The sequence below is a fragment of the Phacochoerus africanus genome, chromosome 10 (genome assembly GCF_016906955.1).
Source record: "Phacochoerus africanus isolate WHEZ1 chromosome 10, ROS_Pafr_v1, whole genome shotgun sequence".
Lineage (NCBI taxonomy): Eukaryota > Metazoa > Chordata > Mammalia > Artiodactyla > Suidae > Phacochoerus > Phacochoerus africanus.
The window spans coordinates 60,028,425-60,040,807 of record NC_062553.1 but is presented as its reverse complement, the minus strand read 5'-3'; the positions used below and the strand labels follow the sequence as shown (position 1 = coordinate 60,040,807).

Here is a 12,383-nt window from a genome sequence, read left to right as displayed (position 1 = left end):
ATGACTGCTCTATCATGTTGGTGAGTTCATGGTTTACAAAAGAATGTGCTCCATCCCAAACGTGTATCTTACAACTATCCCAATAAATGAGCTTTTTCCACCCCTTCCTTGCCTCTATCAGTTTATTTTAATGCCTTCATATGTATAATAAGGTGAGCTCTCCAACTGGGGTCTTGTATCTAGGACTTTAAAATTATTTATTTTATGGAGTGCAACTTATTTTCCTAGACTTGTAACCAGTGAGAACACTGAACATTTCCTTAAGACAAAACAGTACTTTACAATGTCATCGAGGGATAGTCTATTTTAATAATCAGGCAAGAGTATAAATAAAGATTCATTTCTGAGACATTTTCAAAAGACACATGAAAATTATTTTTCTACTTATTTTATTAAGCCATGTGCTATGTTACATTGTTAATGAGCACAAATAAGAACAGACTAGTCTCCTACTTCTTTCCAAATTTTGACATGGCGCATTGTACTAATAAGTGAATGAAGGCCAAATATATTTAGATCACCTGTCTTAACCTCAATGTGTCTCCTTGCCATCTTACTGAAAAGTATATACTGCAAAAGAACACATATAGTAAGAATTCTTTCACCTGATTCATGGGAACACAGGAGAGTTCAAAATCAAACTAATCAGGGCTCCACTACAGCCCTGCTAAGTATTACTGGGAAGTGGAAAGAAGGATGGAATGAAAAGCCTAGCACATGCTCTTTTGTTGCAGAATCTTGTCACACCAAAGCCAAAATAGAATGCCTAACAAAGAGTGATAATTTTGTTCTTTTTGATGAGAATAACATGCCTAACAAATAGAATTTTTAATTCTCTCTCTTCAGATTTATATGCTATATTTAAATTATGAGTTCTCAAACCTGGGGCCAGAAAGTTGGGTTTCCATTCAAAGCAGTATGTTCAAGAAGTTATTTGTAAATGTTTGGGTAACATTACCATCATTCCTTAGCAGCATTCTCTGTCTCCACTTATCTCTCTTATCTAATCATTCATCATGCAACCTTTCAAGCCAGAAACCTGGCAGTAGTCTTTGGGTTTGCCCTCTCTGTTACGCATGTATCCAATGGATCTCTAACTCCTGTCCATTGGTCCTCATTATCACAAATGTCACTCACACTTTGAGTCAAGGCCACCACCATTTCTTATCTGAATCAAAAGAATAACCTCCCATTTCTAGTCTTGAAGCCTCTATAGTTTATTCTCAAATGCAGGTGGCAGGTCATTCCTCCCCTAATTGCTCTAAGATTAACTTAACTATTTCCTCACTTCAAGCAGGGAAATCCCAAACTCCTTATAAAGTTATATCATGCCATCCTGATCAGATCCTCAACTTTTCTCCAGATCATTTCTGGACTGACAACTAGAAATTATCCTTTGGACTCTTTGTTACAATCGCACTGAACAAGGCCTCCTGTCTATAATAGCATCTTTCGTCTTCTACTCTGACTACTTGTCAGGTCCCAGCTTAAATGCCACTTTTATTCAGCAGCATTTTCTCTGACTCTCCAAGACTGGGTGGATAGTCCCTCTACATGTTCTGTGACTCACCTTTATAACAGGCATTCCCAGTACCGCCTCTTTGCTGCACAATTGCTTCTATGTGGGCCTAGATCATGAGATGGCCAGTGACATGCATCATCAAATCAGGGATATTGGCCTAACCCAATGGAGATTAAATTCTTTTTGGAAATACAAACTAAAACGCAAGACAACAAGTGCCAGCTGGTGGTTAGTGCTGTGGCTAAGAGCAGCAGCGTACAATCCGGGCTGGCAGTCACTTACAACGTTAATGCGCAAAGAAAGCTGTTAGAAAGTTAGAGAAGGACAAAAGAAGAACTAGGAAAGGAAAAAAAAAATGCCTGGTATTATTTACTGATATCCAAGATCCAGTACTAAAGAGTCCTTAAATTTCTATAAGAATTATATCTTCTTAATACACTGCTCCTACAGTTAGCACACATTCACACACACACACATGCACTCATGCACCCGTGAATAGACACAAAGATGTATGTGAATTATCATTTTACAAACAAGGTTCTTGCCTCTTTGATGCACAGGAGAGGCATCGTCTACAAAAGTCTGCAACACTGTACTATTTTTGTCTTCCCAATATCCATTGAGAGATCAATGTTTGTGAGTTCTCCATCTCTGCCTTCCTGTCACTTAGGGCAGTACCCAGCATGTATCTGCACTCAATCCAAAATTGGACAAAATAACTGAGAGCAAGAATGAATGAAGGAAGCACCAGTAGCTAATAATTCAGATTAATCCTAAAGGCTGGTTTTGTTTAATGCAATAAAATCAAATGGAGTTTTCTCCCTGCTTTAATTATCATAAAAGCATTCTTATCTACAAACATAAAAACTCAAGAATGGGAGAAAATGAAAAAAAAAAGTGATGGCAGAGTAGGAAATGATTCACCAAGAAGACTGAGAGCATACACAAGCCCCTGGGAAAAGCATTTTGGCTCTTGCGAAAGGTAGGCTTAAAAGTGGGCAGACAGCAGAGTTTTTATGACTGGCCAGGACTGAAATGCTTTAGCTGTGCTCTGAAAGAACACATGTATGAACCCCACACACTGTGTGGCTAGTAGAGGGGTTATTTGCAGATGATTTCAATGAATTTTTATACATCTGCATGAAAATTACAATTAAAGCAAGGAAAATGCTGATAAAAAACACATTAACATTACTTTAGCTTCAAGAAAAAGTCTTGATATCTAGTCATTAACTGTGCAGTCTGCCCTCAGACTTCCTTCTGCCTTAATATGCTAAAGAGAAACATGTCTTCTGAGAACAATGTTTTTTAATTCTTCATGCTTTGCTGCTCTACTGTGAAGTTCTAATTCCTGTGAATCCAAACACTCGTTAACTCTCAGGAACTGCTATTAGCTATCCAGACTCAAATGAAGATAAAAGGAAATACAAGGGCAAAGTTTAATTTCAAACCAATAAAAGGTTTTTTTTTTTTTAATGTTGTTATGGCTGTTTTTGTTGCATTTCTATTTGCTTATTTAGCTTTTTAAAGTAAAATCAATTTCATTTTCCAATCAAAGACTGCATTAATATCCATCTTTATTGTTTGTATTTTCCCGAGTTTTCTATATCTGAAAGTATCTTGTTTCTATAACAGACTCGTTTTTGTTGTAGAAAGATAGAGGGCGGAAGGGAAGGAACTGGAGGTCCCACTACATTTTCTAGTTTGAATGAATTCATCCATGTCTTTTCGATTGGAAGAGCTCAAAGTAATGTGGCATCTCTTATTTTAATTTCATGTTTAAAATCTGTCCAAGCACTCTGGCTGTATGTACTATCTTCTATATCCAGAAAGATCATGCCCCTATAATATATACTTTGTCTTCTTTAGTCTTTCCATAGGGAGCATCTAAAGACGACCTTTAGCTGCCTTCTACTTCACCGATACAATTACTTTTACACAAAAGCGACTTTCAAAAAGTACTGCCTCATCATAACAGATTAACATGATTCTGTAGGCTCCTTTTAAGTCACGTGACCTTCACCTCAGTCTCCATTTAGGAGAATCACAGGAAGGTTGCTTTGCATCCTCATTTTTGTCTTTGTCCCAACAGTATACAAGGCAATTTTTCCATTTCTATGTTGATTTTTTTTAAAGTGAATTAATCCCATTACTACACTGTAACCTGCTAAATACATGGCAAAAAGTAAAAGCTAATCATATAGATAAATCTTAGGAAGGTAGAAAAGTTGGTGAATATATAAGTCCAGCCAACATCTTAGTAAATGTACTACAGGAAAAAAATATTCTGACTGCTGTTCTGAATTTTTGTCCTAAGACAGAATTGCAAGCATGTATTTATGTGTGTATGTGTGTGTGTGTGTTTATGTTAGTTGCTGACTTAAACATTTATAACAGCTACTCAAAAATTAAACTTCATTTCTGGTTTTCCTTGTCATTAGTACTAGAAATGTTGATGAACATATATGCATTTGAGTAAATTAAACAATATTAATTTCATATATTATTTTACAATATAAACCAAAAGCCAATATCACAATGAAACTTTGTGACTGCTGAGGTACATTTTGTAAAGAATATGACTACTCCATTTAGAGAATTTCATGTTCGAAATGGTAATGCAAGAGAAAACACTGAAGTTACTACAGAATGTTTGGTATACATTTCCCCTGATTTTCCCGAGCACGCTGGAGTTAATTCTGTACGTTTCTATGGAAATATACACACTCATCCACCACCACTGCCTCCCAATCATCACCACCAAGGATGAAATGCTGATCTGAATTGAAAGATTCTAGGCCACTGATGAGTCAACAATGTGACTAGTGAATAGACTATTGAATTAGCCTCTGTGAATGCCAGAGTCTCTCATTCACTCTTCTCTGTGGTTGCTCTAACTGAAGAGGTAACCTCTCCCAGGTCTCTGAAATCTCAAGTTGACTTACAAACCCTTCGTCCCTGAACTAAAACACAGTATTCCACCTTCTTTTACTAGAGAGTTCTGGAATGGGGTTTACAAGATAAGCTGATCTAATATAGTGGCACTTCATGTTCTCTGGCAGTATTTCCTTACATATATCCTCTTGAATACATTACGGTGTGAGAGAGGTGACCATGTTTTGGGACAAGGCTCAATATTCATGTTTCTACCTGCCAAATACTTTCAGGCCTTCTTCATGTTGCGGCACACAAATACAATTTTAAATATTTATATAAATAATACATACTTAATACATAACATATGAATATCATATACTGTATGTATATTTTATATACATATATACATGTGTGTATATGTATACATTTATTATATAACATTCCCTGAGAGATATTGGAGGGATGAGTGCCTATATGGAGTTTGGTGAGAAAAAAGAAAAATTGTATAGCTTAAAGATTATGTAAAGATTAAAACAAAAAAATAAGTTTTGAGCAAAGGAATAGCATTGAATTTTATCCAAATATTGTGTAATACTCCTCACTGGAGCTTCAAGGGCTGGATGTCACTGTACTTGCTAGCAGCAAAGACAATTTTATAAATAGAGCACATCCCAACATTTTCTTAAGAACATTAGGTTGCTTTTTTGTTGTTGCTTTCTTTCTTTTTGGCCACCCTCCTCATATGGAGTTCCTGGGCCAGGGATCAGATCCAACCCTTGACCCCAGCTGCAGTGGCAACCTAATGGCTGGATTCTTAACCATTGTGCCAGGCCAGGGACTGAACCTGTGTTCCAGTGCTCTCAAGATGCCACTGATCCCCTTGGGCCACAGTAAGAACTCCACATGAGGCTGCTTTTGTAACCATCACTTTCCTATCAGATTTTATTCTTTAAATGACTGTACATGATTCCTATCCAAGACATTTTTGTTACAATCTTTTCCAAAATCTTGGTAGTTTCCTTTGATGCATTTTTTTCAAACAAGCAGATGATCAGAAATAATAAATTGTGTCATTTACAACCATTCAAAATTTACAACAGTTGAAACTGTTACTCCAAGTAATTTTAATCTTTTTGTGATAGTGCAAAGATACTTCAAACCCAATCAGAAATTTAAAGTCAAACATTTTGAAATAGTGATGAGGCTTTAAAGTAGGACAAGCATGCATTGTTAAACACAGGCCCAGCTATCACCAAATGCCAACATCAGCCACAAAGAGTGGTTGCACCGATTAGGTATATAAGGCCATGCATTTGGGCCACTGCCCAGGGCTGAGCCTCCCAGGAGCCCCTTCCCCACCGCCCCCAGCCCTCCTTCCCCACCGCTGGCCGCACCTTGGGCTGCAATCTGGGCTCCTGGCGCACCTGGACCACGAACTCCTCTGGTAGTTCCACGGGGCCCTTGTCCGCGATGAGCAGCAGCGCGCTCTGCAGATGGCTGCTGAAGCAGATGTCTGGGAGGGAGAGCGCCTCCTGGGCTGCGCTCTGCGTGTCGCAGCGGAGCAGCGACGGCTGGATGTCGCTCACTGTGCTTGCCACCTGCGGGGACCGCAGGGCGCACCATCAGACTCCACTCAGCTCAGGCCGGCCTCAGAGGAGCCCTGTTGGGGGCTATTCCCAAGTCTGCTCTCTGCGGCAGGCCAAGGGCCCCGCACTCCTCCACCCCAGGCCCCGCTCAAGACAACCCTGTGGCTCAGGGGGTCCCTGGTGTGATACTGACGTGGACCTCTGTCCTAATTCCACCCTATCTGAAGTCAGCCAAAAACCTCATCCTGATTCCAAAATATGATTAGATAATTAAATATAATTAATGAAATCAGAGAAAGCTATCTAAAAAAAAGAATGTGATTTATATTTTTATAGACTCACAGCATTCTGTTATCATTTATGGGCATTAATATCTGTGTCAATAAAAATACTGGTTATTGAATTAAACTTTTTACACATGAAAAGCTTGATAAAGTAATGGGTGGAGAAAGTTTCAGAGAGGTTTTTATTTTTTTATTAGTTTTGTTTTTTGTATTCTTACATTTACATGGATTGTTTTATATTTATTTATATGTCTTAGGTCATTTAACATTTTAAATGATGCTGTATTAAGGCCTGTGATGGACATTAAGGTAAAAAGGATATAATACATTTTTGCCATTTATATACACAGTGATTTTACGAACAAATGGTACATATTACATAAATGAATATATATGGAGGACCAAGACAATAATGAAAAAATAAAATTGTACACACATGACATTTTTTAATATTCACAAAACAGTTACACATTATATACTATGAAAAACAGTTATTTAAGTACAGGAGGTTTTTTTGGTGAATTGGTGCATCGATACACATTTCTCTACACTAATTGCCACTAGGGTAATAAATAGGATGATAATAAAAATGTTGCTACTAAAGGAAAGAAAAAGACTTTATAAGGAAAAAGATTTTGCTTTACACAGTTATTTTTAACATTATAACATGCATATTAAGAAACATGACAATAATGCTAGATAGCTACCATTCAAGAGTCTGGAGAGAAAACTAAGAAATTTGATAAAGCAAGAAAATTCTATGATCATATTTCTAACACTGGAAGTTTATACAGTAGCGCTACAATTACTTGATATATAAAATATTTGCAAATTAAGAATAAAACATGTTCTCCACATAACAAACAATATAGCTCTAATAGAAAACAAAATTAATACTACGAAATCTGTCAAACAATCCATCTATAATGAAAAAAATCTAGAATATAACTCTTAAGGCATCATTCTGAAACATCATTTTTATTTAAATTCATTATAATGTATATGTACTAAAACATACAGGCAAAAGGTAATCTGAATGCTATTTTGATAGTTTGTGTAAATGAAAAAGGTGTCAAAGAAAGAAACAAGTTTTAAGACCAAAAAAGTTGTTAAAATCAAAATCTCTCAGTAACTGTCTCCAGCAACATCTTTTCTGATCTTCTGAGTTCTAAAGTATCATTCTCCTTGTTACCCAAAATAACAATGTAACTATTATTTTTTATTATTCTTACATGAATATATATAGGCATTTCCTCCCCCGCCCCCAACATCTTTAGAACTATTCTATGGAAGAAAATTAGGAAAAGACTATAAAGGTAGTTATTTATCTTGCAACCTTCAGTTAAATTTGAACAATTTTGCCCTCAGTGAAATCAACATATAAGGACATTTGGAGTGATGGAACAAGCATTTACTTGTTCATTCATTCAACAAATATGTTTTGAGTTCCCATTATATGTCAGTTCCTTTTCTAGGTGATGGAGGGTATAGTGAAGAAAACAGACCATATACCTACTTGAGTGAATCACCCCTTCTTGTGTGGGAGACAAGAATATGCAAATATGCAAATATTTTAATACCATACAAATATGGGTAATCTACAGAAAATTAAAATAGGGAAATATGTAAAGGCTACTCTGTTTAGGTTTTTATGGAAGACTCATCTATGTGTGTAAAATTTAAACTGAGTTCTCAGTGAAACTGGAAGTTGCCAGTCATACAAAAATCAGGGGTAAAAGAGCATGGCAGTCTGCTGCCAAGGCTGTTCAAGAACTAGCCTGATGGAGTTCCCATTGTGGCTCAGTGGTTAATAAACCTGACTAATATCCATGAGGACACAGGTTCAATCCCTGGCCTTGCTCTGTGGGTCAGAGACCCAGTGATGCCGTGAGCTGTGGTGTAGGTCCAAGACACAGCTCGGATTCCACGTTGCTGTAGCTGTGGCTATAGCTGCAATTAGACACCTAGCCTGGAAACCTCTATATGCTTCAAAGTGCATCCCTAAAGAGACAAAGATTAAAAAAAAAAAAGAAGAAGAACTATTCCAATGACCAGCTGTATATAGTGGACTGGGAGAAGAAGGACCTGGAATGAGAGTAGAGAGGGAAGCAACAGCCAGATCACGAGCTTTGTAAACCAGGGTAAAGAGGGACAATCAACCATCTGTTTAGGATACAGAATAAAGCTCCTCAGAAAAAAGACTAGGCAGGATAGGGAAAAACATATAGAATAATGACCTCTCCTGAACTAGAGATAAATTAATTCAAGAAAGGTCAACATGTAGAGTGTGCAGAGAATTATAATCGATTTAAAATGCATATAGAGTGGAATCACCATCAACTGAAAAATATAATAGTGTCTGCATTAAATGAAAGAATCTCAGCTTAAGAAATAAACAAAAAAATGCGTTAATGATACAACTAGGAAGCAAGGTCTAAGGACCTAGAAAGAATAGGTTTGGATCAGAGAATAAAACAATTTCATGCAGTAAGACTGAGGAACACAAAAATACCAGGGAGTTAAGCAGACTTTGACCCTTACATTGAAGGAGATTAGACTCCACGATGTTACACCAAGCTCGAGTAGCTTATGAGTCTGTTTATAGATCAGACTCTTCTTTAAATTGACCATCGTAGTCTATAAAAGGAATCCAGAGTGTCCGGCCAGTGAAAGCAAAGGAAAAAAGGCTGCTACACTGCCCACATGGAGAAGGGCTGTTAGAACAGAGCCAGAATCTCAGTTTCTATTTTCAAAAATATTGTATATATTATATGTAAGGTGCTGTATAAATTCTCGGGAAATGCTTACTTGAGTGATAACTCTGAATCTAATTTTGTCTTCCTGAGGCTATTATAAAAATAAGTTTTCAAGATAAACATCACAGTTAAAAGTCTGGTGTTCTATTAGAAGCATGGAATCTCAAATCTGGAAAGAATCATTCAATTCACACAATAGATAGGAACCTTTAAAGCATCCCTGTTAAAAATCTCCAAGTTTTACATGAAGAGACCGCGATCCCAAACGCACTTTGTTCTTGGACCATCCAATTCCATTTGAAGCAGCAAATTCATCCTCATGTTGAGAAAAGCCTGCCATCTCTAGTCTGGCATTCTCTACCCACTTGTCTAAATTCTATACAAATGGACTATATGCAAAACACACAAAGGTACTGCAAAACGGTACTTGTCCTCAGTTATTTGAAGATAGCCTTCACATCCTAAATGTCTCTTTTCTTCTCCAGATTCATAAAGGGAAAGGTTTCTTTCAAATCAGCTATGAAAAATGTCCCACAAGGTTGTGACATTAGCTGTACTAGGAAGGCAAGCCCTTTCTTTACGTGCCAAGCCCACCTCCATTTGCGACCACATTTTCAAACTTTGTTGTATGTCATTTTAAGATGTCTCAAAGGTAATTTTGGTTCTGGGGCAGGAAGTAACGATAAGGAAAACACATCTTTCTACTTCCTTTCCGACTTTCTTCATACAGGGAAACACTTCAAAGAGAGAAAAACTTCACTCTTCTTTAAACACTGTATATCTGATTAAGATTTCATATTTTAAAAAGAGGGATTCACTATTTTTTAAAAAATCTGAATTGATTTAATCATAAATAACATTAAATATTCATAAGTAATGTGAATTATTGCCATACTTAAATTGTCCACATTATTCCTTCATATTTGGATATTTTTCCTATTTAAACACTATGATTGTGCTCTCCTATGGGGCCAGCATGAAATATGAAAATTAACTTCTCACAACTACTGAAACTATCGAAATAGTCCCCTCTGTTTATGTGTAGTCTCCAAACATCAAAGGCAGTCAGAGCACTAAAATTCCTGAGTATTGGTTGTGGGTGAATATAAGGAAGAAGTGAAAAAAGGAAAGATAATGAACATGTAAAGGGTAAAGTGTTTGTGAGGTTTGTACCTGAGTCTTCATCTTATCTATGGAGCTTAGTAACTAAAATAAATATCAAAAATACCAAACGTCCATGGCATGTGCTTTCAGAGATCAAAACCGGTTTATAAATAATAACAATACTAAATAAGCAAGGTTTCTAGCCAATTTCAACCACTTCTATTTTCTTGTTCACCTTAGGGGAGTAGCTATGTAATTCAGTCAGTTATTCAGCTTCTTCCTCCAAACATCTATTGATCATAATAGGGAGCCAGGAATCTAGACAGAGCAATGGACTGCAGTACTAGGATATTTCTAAGGGGAGAGAAATGCTTACAAGACATTATCAGAGCGTTATTTATCAGAATCACAAGCGATTTGACTTTCATATTCATAAGGCATTTGTTTTTGTGTTTTGGGATAGTGTTTTACTGTACGTTTTTAATAATTATCTAATTAACGAGCTCTGCCTATTACTCTATATATATACCTACCTAATTTCTTATTTAAATTACCTTCTTTAATAGGAAATTCTTCCCCCTAATGCTCAGGCTTTCCAAGCGGCAAGCCCAGTATCACACTTCCCATAATGTTACTAAACTATTCTCTATGTATATAGTCAGCACCAAATTTCACACTATTTCCTTTATATTCTGTACTAAAATCTAAAATTTTAAATTAAAATTCAATTCTTCTAAACATTTAAAATCTTGATTTCTTTTTTAATTCCAAGATTTAAACAAACACAATCTTGTTTTCTTCCATAAATAAAACTACATGTTTACATTTTTTATTTTATTTTGTTTTTAGTTTGTTGTTCTATATGCTATATTGTTTGGTTTATTTCTAACATAAATCATAGGCCTACGAAATAGGGCAATGCTCAATGGTTTATTAAAATCCCTTTAGAAGAAGCCTCCGTGAGCTGGTTAAGTGATGTATGACTTGAGTTTTTCTTCTAACAACTATTTGAAATGTCACTGTATCATTAGACGGACAGTTTCAAGTTTATTTTTTTCATCTTAAAGTTACTGATACTACTAGCTATGAATCAAGGGATTGCTATGAGTATTTATTGAGCTATTGTGTGTAGACGTGTTGAGCTAACTGCAAAGTGCTACATAAATGCCAGAAATTAAACTAAAATACCTATAACTACAAATGGTTGATGAGAAAAAGTGTCTAATCCAACTTGAGTGCCTTATCTCCCTCTCTCTCTCTCTCTCTCTCTCTCTCTCTCTCTAGGAAAGGAAGGGAGGGAACAGAAGGGCAAAGAGGGAGAGAGAGGTCCTTGCTTTCATTTCTTTTAAGTAAAGACTCATTTTCCAATCCTGCTTCCTTATGCATACCTGAAAGACTTTACTTTTCTCCCAGTTCCTCCATGTTGGCCATATAAATAAATTACTTCTTTCCTGATTTCCCCCTAAAGTGAACCTGACAGCTACATAATTCCTTTATAGGCTGGATAGTAATCTCTGACAATCATCATAAATGTTCCAATTCCAGCACCTGACTCTGAGGATGCCACCAGGTAGAAATTACATCACGAATGTTCTAACAGAGAGAAAGATCTGTTTTAATTCTGGGTCTTATAAGAAAATGGCTCAGCAGTGATGAACTGTCCACAGGTGTATGATGAAGCAATCTTCGCAACAGAGATAGTATTCAACTCAACAGATTCCTTCTCTATGAAGTGTTGGTATGCCCTGTGTGGGTTAGCAATTTTCCCTTCAAACTTGGTCCCTTGCTCTTCTTCTCTACAGCATAGCTTGTTACACTAAAATAAAACATAATGTGGCTCAACCTGCATACAAAACCTGAACGATCAAGTTATAAATGCTACATAAGATATTCTGAGAATAGTGGAGGAAGTAAACACTTGTCATGAATAAAACTAAAGGAAAATTCAATTCCTAGCATTAAAAATAAAATCAACAACATGAAAAGATTGTTTTTAATTGTCTTTCAAGTTTGGCATCTTCTATGTCCTAGAAATAGAAGAAAAAAATTGTGGCTTATTTATTGTGATAGTGGACTAGATTGTAATTTTGTAATGTAAATACTTCAAAGATTTTTTAAAATGAGTAAGCAGTGAGTAAAATTTCCGCCACTGATATAAATTTATGAAAAAATCAGCTTCTGACAAAAATACATTATTTCCATTTAAATTCAACAAAATGCCTATTATATATATCTTGTTCCTCAGAAGAGTGAT

The 12,383-nt window shown here is 36.2% G+C and overlaps 1 protein-coding gene across 3 annotated transcripts in view; it reads right to left on the bottom strand.

Moving 5' to 3' along the window:
- ADGRL3 (adhesion G protein-coupled receptor L3) overlaps nt 1–12,383 on the bottom strand; it is a 512,757-nt gene that overhangs the window by 487,205 nt on the left and 13,169 nt on the right. For 2 of the 3 annotated variants that reach the window (XM_047798807.1, XM_047798808.1), the window contains exon 2: nt 5,794–5,997. The exons of the other annotated variant lie outside the window; for it this stretch is intronic. In XM_047798807.1, the coding sequence (XP_047654763.1) occupies nt 5,794–5,997 (204 nt within the window). The remainder of the gene's footprint in view (nt 1–5,793; nt 5,998–12,383) is intronic. 3 annotated transcript variants of the gene reach the window in all.